The following is a 20,285-nucleotide window of genomic DNA, read 5'->3' as shown; positions in this document are numbered from 1 at the left end:
GTTGAAAGTTAACAATAAAGGACTAATCATGAAAGTGTAGCTAGAGAAATAAAAAGTCACTACATAAGAAAAATTATACAAATGAAATAAGTAAAATACAAACTAATTTTGCACCAGAAACAATGGTAGCAGACAACAATGGATAACATCTTTAAAGTACTAAAAGGAAAAAAAAAAAAAAAAAAAACCTGTTATCCTGTGGTTCTGTAGCCAGTGAAAATACCTTTCATAAATAAAAGCAAAATACATTTCAAACAGACAAAAGCTGAGAGAATGTATCTCCAACAGACCTATACTACAAAAATATGTGAAAAGTTTTCAGATTGAAGAGAAATGAGACCAGATGGGCTCCCAGATCTACAAAAAAAGATATAAAGAACAATAGGGATGTTACTCTATCAGATGCTGGTGATACATAGATAAATAAGGTTTAAATCAACCTTAAGTAACTAACAATCAAGTGGTGAAGTATCCAAACAGGTAAGTTTCCAGTTGTATAGAAAATGTAGCAGAAGGAATATACAAATGTGCTGCTGTAGAAGGATATCAAAGAAGGGTACCAAAGAAGAAGGGCATCAAACTCAACAACATAAGCACACCCCACTTTGGAATAAACCAGAAACATAGTTGTCTCTACACAAATATATATTCAAAAATTACTGTCTGTATGTACATTAATGCCCCAATTCTTGTTATTTGTTTTTTTTAAAAAAAGGGACAACTAAAAAAATATTTCAAGAAGTTGGTTAGTTACTGTTTTCTGAATCACTGTTTCATTGCCATTACTTCTGCACAGTTAAGATCAATTCTTGAGTGTAGAAACTATGCTTACTTCTCTTCACACACCACAAAAGCTGTAATTAATATGCTAAACTTATAACGTAGTGAAATTAAGCAAAACATCATTAATGCAACATCAATATTATAAATGTAAACATGTCAATAAATAGGAATAGTAAGCTTAAGCAATTCACAAGCTAATTTGTGAATTCATAACTTAATGATTCCACCAGTGCTACAAGATATCCAAAATTTGTAGTTTTCACCAAGAACCAAACCTTGAAATAAGAATTTCTAGAAGTCATAAAATAACAATCACTAATCTTTATTAAGTTCCTTTTCTATGTTATGCACTGTGCCAAGAGTGTGAATGCAGCATCAAAAGGAATGCATTTATTTAATCTTTACAATTAGGAATCTGCATGTCTAAATAATAAAGGACAAGCTCCAACACACTTCTAGACATAAAATTTTTTAGTGTTTAGCTTATAAAATAGTATAAGGAAATAAAAACCTTGTGTTTTTAAGAAATAGAACCATATTTCTATCAATAAACAGTATCACGATTTGTACAATAGTCAACAAAATTAGCAAAATTCCCCCATATGCTTAAGACCTACACTCTAGCTGAAGGTTAGATTTAATTCAAATGGAAAAACAAACATGCACATTATTACAAAGGTACCCAGCTAAAGACAAATTAGGAAAAAAATCAGCATGTATTTCTAGTTTCTAAACTTACAGAGATCCAAATATAGTATCATGAGATACAAAAAGATCAGCATTTCATAATTTCAATACAATGTTTTATTTATTTCCTCCAGTGAAGAGAGACCACAAAATAAAGAGCCATAAAGGAAAAATAAATGCAATCCTTCCCCGTATACTGGAATGGTAAATTTATTGTGTTTAAATTTAATACCCCTAAAGCAAAAAGCATTCCCAGGAATGTGATGCTCTACTGAGCAATACAGGTAAATTCCACATAATCTGGACACTATTACAAAGGTAGGTGCAAAGTGAACTTTTTAACATTTAAAATGATTTGATAGTAAAGAGGTTTCATTTTTCTCCGAAGGGTAGGTGACTGCTCTGTAAGTGAGAAACCACTCCTGATTTAACCTTCATGGATAAATTAGGACATGTGGATAAATTATACATACAATTTACTTAAAAGCAAGGAACAATAGATGAAAGCAAACTTTAAAGTTATTTTCATACATAAATACACAAAGGAAATCCCCATCATACTGCCTTTAAGTTGACTGATATTTTGCATTGGCAAATTGGAGAAATAACTGTTTTACAACGTGTGTGCTTGCGTATTTCATTTGATTTTATAAGTGAAGTACACAATTTGCCTTTGTTGAAGAAGTGGTTAAACACAAGAAAGACTGAGGGATTCTATTATAATGCTCTTTAGAGGTGGTATACAACACTTAATTAATATGGCTTCAGCTGTGTCTGGGGTGTACCAGAGTTTTATAAATTAATATCAATTATCTTCAGGGGAAGTTAAATGAGCACCCTACTGAGTATTATCTCACACTGATAATCAGTAATGACAGTTTAAATAAAATTAATTAAACCAAATTACTTAAAAAAAAAACTACCTGGATTTTGAGCTATACTATAACACCATGAGTGAAAACTGTTTTAAAAACTAACAGAAAAATTTTAGCTATCAGAATCCAACAATGTATCCATAAGATAATTCACCACGACCAAGTTGGATTCATTCCAGGGACACAAGGATGGTTTAACATCCGAAAATCAATCAACGTTATCCAACACATCAACAAAAAGAAATATAAAAACCATATGATAATATCAATAGATGCTGAGAAAGCTTTCGACAAAGTGCAACACCCATTCATGATAAAAGCCCTTGAAATTCTTGGGATACAAGGAACATACCTCAACATCATAAAGGCCATCTATGACAAGCCAACAGCCAGTATCATTCTCAATGGTGAAAAGCTGAAAGCAATTCCATTAAGATCTGGAACAAGACAAGGATGTCCACTCTCACCACTGCTTTTCGATATAATAATGGAAGTCCTAGCCAGAGCAATAAGACAAGAGAAAGACATCCAAGGAATCCAAATAGGAAAAGAAGAAGTCAAACTATCACTATTTGCAGATGATATGATAATATACATAGAGAACCCCAAAATCTCCACAGAAAAACTAATTCAACTCATCAATCAATTCAGTAAAGTGGCAGGATACAAAATCAACACGCAAAAGTCAGTAGCCTTCCTATACACAAACAACAAATCTGAAGAAGAAGAAATCAAAAAAACCATCCCTTTTATTATCAAAACAAAAAAAATCAAATATTTGGGAATAAATCTAACAAAAGAGGTAAAGGACCTATACAAAGAAAACTATAAAACACTGTTAAAAGAAATAGAAGAAGACACAAAGAAATGGAAAGACATCCCCTGCTCATGGATTGGAAGAATAAACATTATTAAAATGGCCATCCTACCAAAAGCAATATACAGATTCAATGCCATTCCAATCAAAATTTCAATGTCATTCTTCAAAGAAATAGAACAATTGTTGATGAAATTCATATGGAATCACCAAAAACCCCGAATAGCCAAAGCGCTACTGAAAAAAAAAGAAGGAAATGGAGGCATCACACTCCCAGACTTCAAACTCTACTACAAAGCCATAATCATCAAAACTGCATGGTATTGGAACAAGAACAGACATACAGACCAATGGAATCAAATAGAAAATCCAGAAATAAACCCACAGATTTATGGTCAACTAATCTTTGACAAAGGAGCAAAGACTATGCATTGGAGCAAAGAAAGTTTGTTCAATAAATGGTGCTGGTAAAACTGGGTCGCTACATGCAAAAGAATGAAGCTTGACCAGTACCTCACACCATACACAAAAATCAACTCAAAATGGATTAAAGAACTAGACATAAGACCTGAAACCATAAAATACATAGAAGGAAATATAGGCGAAACACTACGGGATTTGCACATCAAAGACATCTTTACAGACACATCACCCAAAGCAGTGACAGTGAAGGCGAAGATAAACAGCTGGGACTACATCAAATTAAAGAGCTTCTGCACAGCAAAAGAGACAATAACAAAAACAAAGAGAAACCCCACCAACTGGGAGAACATTTTTGCACCCAACACTAATGATAAAGGACTGATCACAAAAATCTGCAAAGAGCTGATGAGACTCAACAACAACAAAGAAAATAATCCAGTCAAAAAATGGGCAGAAGAGCTAAAAAGAAACTTTCTGAAGAGGAAATGCAAATGGCCAACAGGCATATGAAAAAATGTTCAACATCACTTGTCATCAGGGAAATGCAAATCAAAACTACCATGAGATACCATCTTACACCAGTGAGAATGGCACATATTAAAAAAACTAGCAACAACAAATGTTGGCGAGGGTGTGGAGAAAAAGGAACTCTCCTGCACTGTTGGTGGGAGTGCAAACTGGTCCAACCACTATGGAGAGCTGTGTGGAGATTTCTGGACCTACTAAACATAGAGCTTCCATATGATCCAGCAATTCCACTCCTAGGTATTTACCCAAAGGACACAGAAACATCAATTCCAAAGAACACCTGCCCCCTATGTTTATAGCAGCACTGTTTACAATAGCTAAGCTTTGGAAACAACCCAAATGCCCAAAAATAGATGACTGGATCAAGAAGATGTGGTACATATATACCATGGAATATTACTCAGCATTCAAAAAAGATAAACACATGCAATTTGCAGCAACATGGATGGCGCTGGAAGGGATCATGCTCAGCGAAATAAGCCAAAAAGAAAAAGAAAAGTACCGGATGGTCTCACTCATAGCAGGAATCTAGAAAACTTAAATAAGGGACCAAGAAAATGAATAACTATAAGAAAGTGAAAATCAAAATCAACAAAAACTATGAACCAGAGACACTTTTAGGGGGGCGGGGGCGGGAGGGGAGGGATTGGGGTCAGAATGGGGGGGGCTGCAATTGTATGGGGAATATAACAATAAAATTTATTATTAAAAAAAATAAATAAAAATAAAAACTAACAGAGCAGTAATATTTAATTTAAAATAAAAGGAAGAGAGTGTGATTATTAGTCATCTGACAACTTGAAAAAGTGTGAAAAACTATGTATGACCATAAACCTACTTCCTTAGAACTCAGAAGGAAGTAGGCATTCTCATATAATCTACGAGAATTATTAAGCAAATAAACATTTGTTGTAATTATGGAATCAATTCTATGTGAATGCATTTCTGAAATCCAGGGAAAAATTATCTGCCAATTTTATGTGTAATCTTCTAGTATACTTAAGAGGAAGCAAACACCTAACAGCTAAAATAATTTGGCTTCCTAGATAGCTTTATTGTTAAACAAGCAACTAGTTGCTGAAAAACACTGCCTCAGAATCTGAGTACAGAATTCTCTCTATTACCAAGCTTGTTATGTCAGCTTAAAACTACTTAAGTCTTCCATGATACTCTCTATCACAGCAAGCTGGCTTTTTAAAACATTTTTTTTTATTTCCGTATTTTACATCATTGTTCATTTTTGTACAACTTTTGATTTTTCCCCTCAGGAATAATCCCCATAAAATTACCACCACCAAGACACCTGTGAGCCATCAACACAGTCTCTTGTGCTCTTCCCTCCCCTGTTTTGATTCCTCTCCCTTCCCTTCCCCTGCTGAAAGTCTGATTTATGGTTTGCCTGCTAGTTTTGCCTTTTTTTTTGTCTGATCCCTTGCTTGGTTTCCCTATATTGTGCCTATAAGTGAAACTATCCGCTGTTTTTCTTTTTCCTCCTGACTTATTTATCACTTTTAGCTCCATCCATGTTGCTGCAAATGGCATGAATTTGTTTTTGATTGCAAAATAGTATTCTACTGTGTATCTATACCACATCTTCTTGATCCATTCATCTGTTTTTGTTATCACAGCAATTTGTTAACAGGAAATCAAACTAGTTCTCACCTTTTACCTTCTGGACTAAAAGGCCTGAAATGCCTTAGCTGACCACTCTATCAACATGTACATGTGCCCACATACTCCCCATTCTCTACCACAGCACAGTTTACTCTTTTCATGTCTTCTCATGGTAATGGAAACCTTTATTTTATTTACTTTGTTATTGCAGACTCTTTCCCACTAAAACAGAAGAGCACACTACATGAGCCATGAACTACCTTCAACGCTGCAGTAGTCAGTCTCCCAGACAGCCCCTGAGCAGCCTGAGATCAACAAGAAAAGACTGTGGAAACTGTCATGGGATATCCAAAACTAGACTATAGACATTACAGCTTTTGTCTTGCTCCCTCTTGGATCACACTCTGGGGTATGCCAGCTGCTAGGTCATGAGATTAGGGGGAGTAGATTAGGGGCAAATTCTGCATGGCAAAGAACTGAGTTAAAGGAGCTGAAGAAACAAGGAAGCATTCTGTCACTAGCCATGTGAGTGGGCCACCTTGGAAACACATGTGAGAGGAGCCTTCAGGGTCTACAGCTTTCCTGGAGCCTCATGAAACCCAAGCCAGAACCACACAGCTGAAAACATTCCTAACCTACAGAAACAGAATGAAGTAATAGATGTTTGCTGTTTTAAGTCACCAAGTTTTGGGGAGTAAGTTGCTAGACAATCACAGGTAACTATTACAGTCACTGTTATGTGCTCAGCCTGTCCATTAGTACCTGTTAAAGATATGAATAAATGAGCAATTACTGGATAAAATAAGTAAAATGTAGTACCATCCCTGCAGATATTTACCACTTGAGGGGAAAAAATATAATTATAAATTAAGGTAATATATTTTAAGTGCCCTTAAGAACATCATAACCCAAGTGAATCAGCAAGAGACTTGGAAAGAGGAATTAACTCTGGAGTGGGAAGAACCCTAAAGAGACTTTGCAAAGAGGCTACATCAAGGAACCCTATGAGACTGATATGACAATTACAGAAGGTAGTATATATAGATGATAAAAAGTTGGCTTGCCTGTTTCGTGGTCATTACTAAAATGCTAATGACATCACTGTTACAAGGAAATATTATTTAGGGGTAAGGAAACTGATCTTTCATTATTTCAGGTGTGATAAGCTGTTGTCCCAATCACAGGCCACAATCTTATCACCCAGAAACAATTCCCAACAATCAGCTACTGCCATTCTAACTTCAATATGGTTAAATAATATAAATAAGGCTTTCTGGCTTTAATTTGTATCTTGTTGGAAATTTATTAAAATTCCTTAGAGGATTTTTTAATGAAATTTTACCCAAAAACTTCCAAAAATGTAATTACCTATGTATAGTTTCCTTACATTTAGTTTATATAGTATTTAACAATAAAATGTTTCTCAACCTACACAATTTAAGCTCTCAAAGTTGCAGTTAAGTTGTCTGAAAATTAGTCACCACATGCAATATGCATTTTAGTCAACTGCTATGTTTTGAAGTATCCAGTGGAAATAACAACAAGAGGAAGAAGCAAGACTTCTCAACTACAAATAGAATCAACTTGCCAGTCAGAAATGAGCTACACCCTAGAAATGGATTCTCCAGCCTGATTTAAGCTACACATGGCTTGATTCTTAACTCATGAAAGACCTCAAACCAGAACCATCCTACTTCCAAATTTCTAACCCATGAAACTGGTATGTTACAGCTCATTATTGCTTTATACCAAGTCTTGTGATGATTATAAAGCTGATGACTAGCACAGAACTCTTTCATCGTCTTAAATGCCTGAAACATATAATCACAAAGAAAAACAAAATGAGGTTATGATAATATCTCAAAATATACTTTCATATAGCAATATACTCCTATTCATTCATTAGCAAAAGGTAAAAGCAAGTCTGATTTCAACAGTGTTGACTAAGTCATTTTGAAATATCTTTAATAACTATAATGTGCTTTGAAAAGATGATTTTTAGGTCATTTCGTCACAGGTCAAATCCTACTGGATGTGTGGGTGCCTATTACTTAATTTTAAAAAACACTGAATTACACTTAAAGGTTAATGAAGAGGAAGATTTCATCTTTTTTCCCATTCAAGTTCAAGGACATCACGAATTCTACCACAGACCTGTTCGTGGTCCACAGATCCCAGGTTAAGAACCTCCTATGGCATAGTAACAGAAAGTGATGGAAAAGAAAAAAGTACTCTAGTTCTAATGCCTTCAATCAATCAGTGGGAGGGACTAGAAGACCTGAAGTTGAGACCAACAAGGAGAAATGCAACAAATACTAAAAAGACCTGGAAGCTTTTGAAGGAAGAAACCACCAGGAAAGTAAAGTTTTCAAAGAACATCTATGTTTTTATTAGAACAAGAAGGAAAGCAAACATTGAAAGATGACAGGCTTTGAGTTCCAAAGGGCAAAGAAGGAGGGTTTGGGAAGGCTGGAGTTGCTGGGAGATAATGTCAGATTAGAAGAATAAATAGACCTGCACAGGGAGAGAAGTATCTACATGCTTATTGACGATTAATTACTACTTCTGGTATTATAATTAGGGTCATCAGAAAAGTGATGTGAATTGTAGTAACTTTAATGAAAATAAGTAAAAATAATTCATGTGGAATGTATTTTCTTAGTTCTCTTTTCTGTTCCTACTGCCAGTACCCTACTTCAGGCCACCCAGAAGAGTGCTACAACCTCCCAACTCCCTTCTACCTCTCCACCAACTTCAACCCCTTACAGCTCTGAACTTCTGCAGACATCATATTGATCTTACTAATATACAAATCCAATCATGTCCCTCACATTATCATCTGCTCAGGGTATCTCATTCAAGTGTCTTTCCTGTAGCTCAAAGGTCTATCTCCAAAATGATTTCTCCAGAAGTCTCTTCACTCAAGCACTCTCACATCACATGACCAAGATGTAATAAATGACCTAGAGTCTCCCCTATGTATACAAAGAAAGGTTTTCAGATACAAGTCATTGGAAAAAGGTTTGGCAAGCCTGGAGGAACTGGGAGATAAAGTCTGATTCAAAGACTAATCTAATAGACTATTTCTTGTGCCTAGAGCGTATCTATACCCACAACTCATTCCAACCTTTTGTCTCGCTAAATTCAACTCAATTTTCAGTTTTCAGTTTGAACCACATCTCATGTATGAACCTCCCTGACCTCTCAAGACTGAGTTAGAGACCCAAAGTCCTAGTCATTATACAATACTATTCTGAAACTCTCCTCATGTATGTTTCACTCAACTAGGGTCTAATAGAACAGGAATTGTTATTTGCTCACTAAACTACTCCCAAAATTTAGTCTGATCCAAAATATGTAAGGAGTGTTCTATTAATATTTGTTAAGTGAATAAATGAGTGAGTAGCTTTCTATCTTCCATTCCTACAATATGGTTATTGTTTCTTATCTTGCAAAATCCTTCTCAACAAATCAGGGAGAATGACAGGTGTTATGCTTTTCAAACACTGTATAAGATAACCCAGAATTTTCCAATACAGATCAGTCAAAGAACTGTCCCCTACACCAAAAACAAACAAACATGCATATCTATAAAGAAATAACATGAATAGAGAAAACAAGGGAAATATTCACTCAAAAGGAGCACAAAATCACATGCCGAATTTAGTATCAAAAAATACCAAAGTTAAATCTACTCTACAATTCTAATTAGATATATTCAGTTATTTTAATACTACAGACTTGAAACAAAATACAAATAGGCCTGTAGGTAGTACTTTATTTTTCAAAAGACAAAGACCAGTACTACCCATACAAAAACACACACAAAGATATCAATTACTTTCAGTTGTCAACCTCACCCTCTTCTACTAGTAATCCATTACATTTATATCCAGGAAGCAAAATTATGAAAAGTAAAAGTTACTACAAATTTCAGCCTGGATTCCAACCTGGTCTTCAAAACTCAGGTGAAAAGCCATGTTGTCTATGAAGTATTCCCCAAGATCAAAGTTGACCCTTCCGCTTCCACTGAACCTTATATACTGTTTCAATCCATCTCACTACACTACACAGATTATGTAGACATCTTGTATTCCACAGTCCCCACAGGGGTATGGTCTCATTCATCTTTATGTTCCTATAACAGTATCAGGCACTCAATAAATGCTTAATGAATGGATGGATAAAGAGATAAACAAGTCTGCACACCCTACTACACCTTAGTATATTCAACTCTGAGAGCTCTTGAGCCTATTCCCAAGTTTCTACTGATTTGAGGAGGAGCTCTCTAAACTATCCCATAAATATTTAAAGATTCTATGATAGCACTTCAGTGTTACTACTGAAAATCTAAGTTCAGGAAGCTCTAATTAACTCATATTAATGGACTAAGAAAGGCCCACCTGACTTAGTGAATAGTCTAAATTTTAAAGTACTTATTTTGATGTATTTTACCAAATATTCAGTAATCCCAGTCCGTGCTTGTATTTCTGTTTTACCTCAAAGAATCCACTCTGAATATAGAAAAATTGTAGAAAATATCACACTTTTTGCTTTATCCCTCATTGTTTTTAAACTTACCAAGGAAAATACAAAAATATAAATGCAAAATGAACTTAAATAGTCAGAAAGTTTGATATCCTACTAGACCAAAAAGAAAATTCTTTTAAATTGAGCTCTTATTTAAAGCTAATAGTTTTTATTCTATAACCGTCTTGCAAGTTAGGCACAAATACACATGAGCAGAATCATTTTATCTTCTTTCATAAGTGTGATGTTTAATTAAGCATATTCCTTTAAGACATATCACACATATGTAGATAAAAGGGCAGTCTGCAGGTAGGAAAACCGAGTCCTGTCAGGTACACTCAGAATTACCTTTGAGCTAGTCTCACAGAGAACATACAGTCTTGGAAGAGTTCAAGTTGTTTCATAACACTTACACTAAATGAGTCTAATGGCTCAGAGTTAACTGAAACCAGTCTGAGGGTTCATTGAGAACAGTGAAAACTCCTCAGAACTTATTCCCAAACTAGGTGATACCTCAGTAGCTCTAAGACCCCATTCCTGTGGGAAACTTTCAGGGGAACCAGGACATCTGCAGTTGTAAAGAGCAGACTGCAGTTGTTGCTCATCTGTGAAATAGTTTCCACACAGGAATTTTTCTATGTTCTTTTCAACTGCAACAAAGTCTCAGTCTTTACTTTTTGCCATTTCTTCAGATAAACCATTACTATTCCTTTGGGATACACCTTTTTTAGTTTTATTAGAATTACTCAAAATAGTTCATTTTCTTGTCAAAGAGAACTTTTTAGATACAATACAGGTTTTTCCCACCATACAGAAATAGAGCATTCCTATTTAGTATGATTTGGTAGGTTATAATTTAGGCTGGAAACATTGTTACCACTGTATTATATGGAATAATTTCTGAGTGTTCCCAAACCCAAGAAACAACCAACCAAATAGGTACATTTCACGTTTGAATAGTGGGTGATACCAGTGTATCTTTATAATTTTCTCATGTACAATTTTTTCTTGTCAATTTAGCAGTCAGAAGTCATATATATGGCTTCAAGTGAAAAGCAGAAAATAAGATACCTGTAGGTTTCACACTAGTATTCTCAGTGGAGAATTGAATAGTATTTAAGTGGCAGTACAACTCTCCTGGATCACTTTCTCCATCTTTAAAAGTGAGAATAACAATGCTTACTCAGAGACTTGTTTTAAAAATTCGATCTGTTTATAAAGCTAACATTTGGAACACAATTTAGCACAAAGTAAGGACCCTGTATTTGTTAGCTGTCATTCAATACACTTTTTAGTCAGCAGTCATTTTTCTCACCTCTTTCTATTCCTGCATGTTTACTGACAGATGCTTATCATGTTAGAGGCACAGGGACCAGACTTGAGGCATTATAGCCCATGTTACAGAGCCTAGGCAACTTACAGGTAACAGTGCAACCAAGCAGTTTCAAGTAGAGTAAAATATTATCAGTAATGAAATTTAGATAGATTGTTAAAGGAACACTAAGGAGCAACCTACCAGCCATCGGGTGATGCTCATGGTCAACATGGATCTTTACACATTCAACCCATCTCCCAAAACAGAGATTGCTGGGAGCCAGGGGCCAAACAGAGCCACCATGTTGTCCTTGAAACAGAACACTGGTATGCCCAGCCTCTTATTTTTAGCTATCTTCCAATTGCACTCTGGCCTCTTGCTAAGTGCACTCTATCTGGGGTAGCATATACAACATCTGGCTATTTTTTTTTTCCCCCTCTCAGCTCTCCTTTTTTCTCACTCCCTATGAAACTCAATCCCTTGATTTTTAACTCTGTGTGTCCCACATTCTTAAGTGCACAGGTGAGGACTGACAGACCAGGTCATCACTGGTCTCCCATATTTGCCCAATTTCAAGGTCACTTTGTTTGCAGTGCAGAAAATTGGCTTATTGGGGATCAGTGGGAAGTTGTTATGAGGGAAATGAAGTCAGGAAATAATTAGAGAAAAAAAACAAACTTTGTAAGGGTAAATTTACTTCTATGAAAATAAAAGGATACAAACAATTTTAACAGGAAAGGAAAGGGTTTAGTATGGGGCATGCAGAGTTTCAACTACAGGTATCTACATGAAGATATTCAGCAGGCCCATGCATTAATATGTATAAGTTGAAGAAAATGTCATAGATGGAGATACAGAGAAAAGTAATCACCCAAGTTAAGCACTAAGTACAGAGAAGAACATTAACTTCAGGAATAAGATCTGAGAAATAGCAAAAACTTCAAATAAGCAAAGAAAAAACACACAATAGAACTAAAAAGGCAAAGGTGAAAGGACTAAAGAATTGATAAAGTCTGCTGTCTCAGAAATCAATAATTCAATTCTGCAAAGAGGAAAAAGACAAGAGTATCAAGCAAAGCTCAAAAAGCTAGTAAATTTTTTAGTCCAGAGATGAAAAACTAATATTACCAGGAATAGAAAGGGTTATTTCATAATGATAAAGGATTCACAACAATATTAAATGCCTATGCATTTACTTGCAGAGCTTCAAAAATATGGACCAAAAACTGATGAAACTGAAAAAATAAATAATTCAAAATTAAAGTTGAAAACTTCAACAATTCTTTCACAATAATTTCAAGAGCAGACCCATCAGGAACAGATAAGCCATGAACAAAATTGTCAACCAACTTGATCTATTCACAATTTATAGACAAATCCTAACAAAAGCAGAATGTAGGGCCTCCCCGGTGGCGCAGCGGTTGAGCGCTGGGTTGCGAAGCCTCTGCGGCCTCTGTGGCGTCGGTTCGATCCCCGGCTGCTCCCCGGCCACCGGAGGAGGGTCCCACATGGCGCGCAGACCTCTCCTGCTGCCCGCTGCTCCCCTCAGCAGTGTGCTTCGGTCCTTCTGCCTGCTCTGCTCCCAGCTCTGGCTCTGGTGAATTCTCTCACCCTCCTGCACTTCTAACTGTACCCAGTGCATGTACAAACAAATAAATAAATAAAAATACATGCCTCTTTAAAAAAAAAAAAAAAAAAGGCAGAATGCACATGGAACATTCACCAAGAAAAACCAATTCTAAAGCAGAAAACAAGACTCAAAAAAAAAAAAAAAAAAAACCCTGAATTCAGAAATTCAAATCACTCAAATTATAGTCTCCAGACACAAGGGAATTACATTACAAGGGAAAAATATACCTTAAACAATCAATGGGTCAAAAAGGGTATCAGAAAATAGTTTGGTTTCAAAATTATGCAGCTAAAGCAGCTCTCAGAGGGAAATTGCTAGCTTAAAATTCTTATATATTTGAGACCAAAGCCTCAAATCAATTCTTTTAGCTTCTACTTTAAGAAGGTGGGGGTGGGGGGAGCAAAAGAAATAAAAAAAAAAAAAACAACGAGAAAAATAGAACTATAAAGGATGTAGTGAAACGAAAAGGTGAATCTTCAAAAATATCAATAAACTTGACAACTTCACTCAATGTAATCAGGGAAAAAAACAGAAGACACAAATTGTCAGCATCAGGATGGGAAAAGATATTGCTATAAAGGGTAAGGAAATACCACAAACAACTCATAATTCAACAAAGAGAAAAAAAATTTCTTCAACAAAACTTCCAAGGTTCACTTAAAAAATAGATAACTTGAGGGACCTCCCTGGTGGCGCAAGGGGTTAAACACAGCACTACGAAGTGGTCCGCAGCCTCTGAAGCATGAGTTCGATTCCCGGCCGGCTATGGAGCAACCCACATGGCATGGCAGACTCTCCTAACTGGCCCGCAGCTTCCCTCTGCAGTGTATTTCAGTGAGTCTGCCTGTTCTGATCCCCACTCTGTCTCTGATGAATTCTTTCACCCTCCACACCTCTGGCCTGTACCCCAGCTCTTACATGCATAAATAAATCTTTAAAAAAAATAGATAACTTGAATTGTTACTCTTTCTAGTAATAGCCATTTCAAACAAGAATGGCAAATGAATACATGAAAAAATGTGCAACATCATTAGGGGAAACAATTTGTCAGTATCTTATCAAGTCAAACATAGTTTCCATGTGACTCTTCCTCCAAAATGAAAACTTAGGTACATAAAAAAACCTTATTCAAATATTCATAGTAGCTTTCCTAGTAACAGTCAAAAACTGAAACCAACCCAAACTGTTGAATATGTAAGCTTAACTGTATTACCAAACAATGGAATACTATTCAGTGACAGATTTCTGACACAATCAAGCACCAGATAATTCTCAAAAGCATTAAAGTAGAAGAGGCTAGACACAATAGCAATACACTGCAATTCCATTTATATAAAGTCCTAGAAACCGAATTCAGAAAGTTCAGTGCTTTCAAGCGCCAGGATGGGAGAACATAATTGACTTCAAAGGGCACATAGGAAATATTTTGGGGTGATGGAACTATTTATCATGATTATAGTGTATTCATGATTGCATACATTTGTCAAAATTGAGGCAGAACCCTTAAAATTGGTACATGTTATGTATATGTAAATCATACCTAAATTTAAAAAGTGGATGTTACTAACCATACCACTAATATATCACGAACGCCCAGTTTACCAAGCATTTCACATTTATCAATTTATCCCTTAAAAATCCCTACAAACAGATACCAAGGCTCAAAAGTAAGTCACTTATTCAAACTCACAGCAATTATGTTGCAGAGCAGGAATTCTAACCTACCTCTGCTACATTTAACCTCAACTCATAAAATCAACAGCAGATAGTAAAGGAGACCCCTCAGAACTTCCTCTAGTTGCAGGACAATGTCAGCTTATCTATATAGTTGTGAACCACTGCAAGTCAAAAATAAGCCTAGTGGGCCTCCCTGGTGGCACAGCAGGTTGAGCGCAGTGCTGTGAAGCTGTTCACAGCTTCTACAGCGTGTGTTTGATTCCCGGCTGGCCAGGTAGAGACCCACATGGCGCGGCAGACCTCTCCTGTCGTGCCCGCTGCTCCCCTCAGCAGTGCTCTGTCTGCCTGCCTGCCTGTTCTGCTCCCTGCTCTGTCTCTGGTGAATCCTCTCACCCTCCCGTGCCTCTGGCCTGTAATGCAGCTACTGTGTAAATAAAATAAATCTTTTTTAAAAATAAAAAAATAAGCCTAGTGACTGGATCACTTTTTTAATGAAATGAGTCAAGAGGAGTGGAAAACAACAGAAAGTAGAAAATCAGAGTTCACTTTATTATACACATTAAATATTTGCTCTTTAAGCTTTCATTTCAACACAGAGAATATGTGTATATGGGTGCTGAAAATCACGTGTATTTCTGAGTTCTATTTAGAAAAGTTTGAAAGCCAATGCTGCAGGTCCGACAAGGGACTACAATGGCCATGCTGGCCATGGTGGGATGAAAGAAGAGGAGAATATCAGTAGGAGTGCAGCACTTGACACAGAAAGTTGTGAGAACAAGGGAGAGAAGAGAAGGTCAAAACAACTCCCAGACTGCAAAAACTCGGTGGACTCTGATAGATCATTCAGCTTTGTTACACCCCCAATGTTTCCTCAACTTGTCCTTTCAAACTGATCTCCCAGACTCTCCCTCCTCCAATTTGACACTGCAAGGAAACTTTCTTCTCAACCCCAGGTGTATAAACAATGGAAGGTAGAAAACCAAATGCTTTCTTCTACCTTTGTTCTCTTAGCACCTTGGACTGTTCTTTATTCACAGTGACTGCTCAGGTATTTGTAGAATGAACACTATTTAAAGTATATTAACTCTGCTTAGGAGCCACAACATCATAATAATAACCTCATTCCTTTAACAGTGCCCTATCAAATTAAATTCTAAGAGTAACTGAAGAACTTGAAATGTGTGCTTTTGCAGTTCTTTAACAAAATTAAAGAAATGGTTTTGTAACAATGTTTCCCAGGATGTTTCTATCTTTAAAATACTGTTAATTCAAACAAATAACTACAGCAGATGTCATTCTTATTTATGCGCCTTCTTTCAAGTTCTGCCCCCCCCAAAAAAAAAAAAAAGGCTATTCACATTAAGAAATTCTGTGTCAAAAGCACACTTGCAACATATATATTGTGGGGGTGGCAACCTTTGAGTAGAAAACATACTGGCAGCACAAAACAAAGCACCAGGGGCAAAGCATCCCTGCTCTCTCACTCACCAGAAATAGTTTAAAGAGCCCTCAAAATACCCAGTTAGCCTTTCCCTCCTCAGAGCTCTGCATTGATCTATAATACACATAACCTATAAGGCTCAGCAGCAAATGCGTCTCAGCATCCCTTCAACATACTTCAGCTTACATGAAACTTACAAAACCCTATCAGGAATGTAGGGAAGGTGTAATCAGACCTGCTTTACAAGTAGGTGATCAAGTATTGATGTGCCAAGGTCACAAAGCTAAGAAGTGGTAAAGTTTTGTCTCTTAGTAAGTCTGATTCTAAATCCAATGCTCTTTCCACACTGCACTAATCAACATCAAGCAAAAAAATTTACTTTTCCATGTGTGCTGTTCAAGACAGCCATGCTTATTCTCTAAGCGCCACAACAACGGAGCCAACTGCCTAAACCTTCGGCCTGCTTGATCCTTCTCCAGACTCCCCTGGCCTATTCAAGAGTCAAGCAAAGCTTAAGATCAGAGGAGCAGAGCAGGAGCTGGGGAGAGAGCAGGTCAGCCAGCGAGTCCATGTGAAGAGGGTCAATGAGGAATACTGGCGAGGTGGCTATGTGTACATCTAAGATGAAGGCAGGGGCAAGGCAACAGTCAGCAATCCAGGCAGGTGGTCAGAAAGACTGGCAGCCGGTCACTGTCAAAGCTTCTCTACCCTGGGCAAGGGCAAGACTCCAACTCTGGGAAGCCTGACCAAGGCCAAACCAGGTCCAGATCCAAAGAAACCACAATGCCAGGCAGGTTATAATTACAGTGAGTCGGGCTTTCATTCATTTAAGATAAAGTTTATGAAAACGCTTACTGTGTGCCAGACAATATGCCAGGTATACTCTGAATTCATAATGCATTGTATTTGCCTTCTAAAATTTTAAACTGGTGAAAAAGATGCACAATAAATGATGTACTGCTGTGATAAAAGTATGTAAAAGGCACTACAGTTACAACCCTAAAGTTCTACAGTATCAGCTCAGTTGCAACGCTGAGCAAAGAGGCAAGGAATGGGGTTAGAATGGAGGAAAAAATTAAAATGTCAATGAAGAAGTTATTCATAATTAATAAGATCAGAAGAAGATGGCTTTTAGAGTGGCCTGTTGAAGCCACTCCCTAACGCGAGACACTGTCTAGAACTTAAGCAAGAGAGTATGGATTGACAATGCACAACAACAGTCTTACAAAATGAAGGCAAAGGCAGTATCTGAATGAAAAGGTAAAAATATAGTTCCCATAAAATATGAACAAACCTCAAAAATATTCAAAAGAATATAGTCACGAGAAGGGAGTTTACTGGTATGTGCCACAATATGATGAACCTTGAAACCATTCTAAGTGAAAGAATTTAAAAAACCACACATGACTCCATTTATACGGATGTCCAGAAAATATTCTCAGTCAGAAATACTGGGGGTTGCACAAGAATAGGAATTGGGGGTAAATGGGAAGTGACTGCTTATGGGTATGAGGCTTTTTTTTTTTTTTTTTGGCTGATCATGTGTTCTAAAATTGATTGTGACATATGTTAACTCTGAATATACAAAAAAGCCACTGAACCTTACACTTAAATGGGTAAACTGTACACTGAATTGTATCAAAATGTTATATAGTCTCAAAACTTCAAAAACAGCAGTTGTTTTTATTTTGGGTCTAAAAAGCCATTTGAAGACTGGGTAAGTCAGCACAGAACTGTATGGAGTTCAGAGCAATGTGGGAACACTTTAAGCAGAACTTCACTGAGCAAGATACCTACTGAACCTATCTGAGGCCTCAATGCAATCAGCATTTGTAAAAACAAGACAACATCGACCTTGCAGAGTGAGAAATTATATACATTTATCTACATAAGTGCTCCATGGTGCTACCATTTTTCTAAATACCAGGACATGAAAAGTGTTATCCAGAAAAGTTTATATAAACATTTCCTTTGGTACCATCCATTTAGTAAAATATTCTAAAACAATTTTTTAAATCTTTCATGTCAAGATCTATATCTGATTCATCTTTTCATGTCCCTTTTGCCAACAGGTCCAAGATGAGTATCAGGGATATGAAACATTTTGAGTGCTTACTATCTTCTAGGCACTCTTTCATATTTAACCTAAGGTGAAACTTAATTCAGAACTTAGTCAATCGAGTGCCCTGTTTTTCCTCTATATCAGACTTAGATATTTTTGGTGTTATTGTTTATTTGGATCTTGCTGTTGCTATTCCTTTATTGTTAACCAACAATTACACTCAAAAATATTATTTCTCAGAAAATTTAAGAATCTGTAATGCTGGACCTCCCTGGTTATGCAAAGGGTTCTATCTCAGCACTATCATAGCCACTGTGCAGCAGACTTTCCTGTCTCTCCCACTACTCCCCTCAGCAGTTTTCAGTCAATCCGGCTGTTCTGCTCCCCACTCTGTCTTTGGTGAATCCTCTCACCCCCTGCACCTCTGGCCTACACCCCAGTTCTTGTATGCATAAATAAATAAATCTTTAAAAAAAAATTTGTAATGCTGCTATATTGTGTTTAGTATAAGACTACTATTTTCAACATGTAGAATATATAACTAAGCATATTTGAATCTCTCATTTTCAAGCAAAAATTTTAAAAACACATTTCAGTCTGGTTTACTTTAATTAGCAACTACATTATTTCTGAAAAACTGACATGTCTTTAGCAATTTCTTCTACCTCTTCTTTAAGTGTGCAATGCATTCCCAAAGAATGAGAGCTGATTTGAATGAGTCAGTTTTACTAACAATTTGTAATTTAGCAAAATGTTTAACACGTCAAAAAAAATTGACTTTTTTTACTACTTAAGAGCGATATAATGCATTGTACCAATTCTCCTTCTAATTTTAGCTCTATAAAACAGTACATTTACCAAACATGCAATTTTTAGCAATTTCAAAGGTGTTAGCAAAGCGCACCCTCAACATTACATGGTTAAGATTAACAAAGGAAACATTGAGGATTAACCTTACCATATCATCAGTCAGTGTCCTTATATGTAAATGCTGCAAATGAAAGAAACCAATCATATCAGTAATTTATAGCAGCTTTTTTTATTTTAGTTAATAAAGTACATTTAAAATTCTACAATGCTAAGTTGAATGTAATTAAATTCCTGACAGTCTAATAAAAATGCATTATATATTGTTTTAATTACTTTCTCAAAAAAAATGGACAAAAGTTACCCTTAATGTGGTAGTTTCCTTAAAAATTTCTTGGATTTGTAAAACTTACAAACCTGAAACTTCATTGAGATACAATAAATATACTCTTCCAAACACCAGCAATATTAATTACCATTAAGTATGCAGATTTAGACACAATGGAGATAGGGGTTTAAATAAGATTTTCTGACAATTTTTCATATTATAAAACTTTAAATATACCATTAGCATGCAGCATAACAGATAATGAAGTACTTTGCTGGCTTAATTAACTTAAACAATTCTAGTAACGAAGAAGAGAGTACTGGAATGACTATTTGCATCTTTAACATCAGTTTGATTTATCACCAGTGGTGACAGTAGACACTTTAATTTCATTGCTAGCTTCTTTGAGAACCCTTTTGCTGATTTCCTTGCTAGACAAACATAAGGCCACTTTAGAAAGTGAATAAATTAATTTCTTGCAAAGTGGAGTTCAAAAGAAAAGTATTAAGTGTTTAGAGGGGGAAAAAAATCAAAGTTGTTTAGAAGTTCCAGAGTTGGACGAGATTTTTTTAATCAATTTTCAGTTCACCATCTTCATTCATTGTAACATTTGATCTTTAAAAGGACAGATTAAAGGGCCTCCCCGGTGGTACAAGGGGTTAAGACGCAAGCTATGAAGCTAACCGCAGCCACTGCAGCACAAGTTCAATCCCCCGGCAGGGAGCAACACACATGGCACAGCAAACCTCTCCTGACTCGCCTGCTGCT

The 20,285-nt window shown here is 36.2% G+C and overlaps 1 protein-coding gene across 1 annotated transcript in view; it reads right to left on the bottom strand.

The window, feature by feature from the left end:
* The window catches only part of DIAPH3 (diaphanous related formin 3), a 454,058-nt gene that overhangs the window by 408,332 nt on the left and 25,441 nt on the right, over positions 1-20,285 (bottom strand). Inside the window, 1 exon segment of the mRNA XM_054701595.1 lies at positions 19,341-19,373. Coding sequence (XP_054557570.1) covers positions 19,341-19,373 — 33 coding nt within the window.

The sequence above is a fragment of the Talpa occidentalis genome, unplaced genomic scaffold (assembly GCF_014898055.3).
Source record: "Talpa occidentalis isolate TD23 unplaced genomic scaffold, MPIMG_talOcc4v2.1 talOcc4.5, whole genome shotgun sequence".
Lineage (NCBI taxonomy): Eukaryota > Metazoa > Chordata > Mammalia > Eulipotyphla > Talpidae > Talpa > Talpa occidentalis.
Note: the sequence above shows the minus strand (reverse complement) of the source record. Positions and strands in the feature narration are given on the sequence as shown.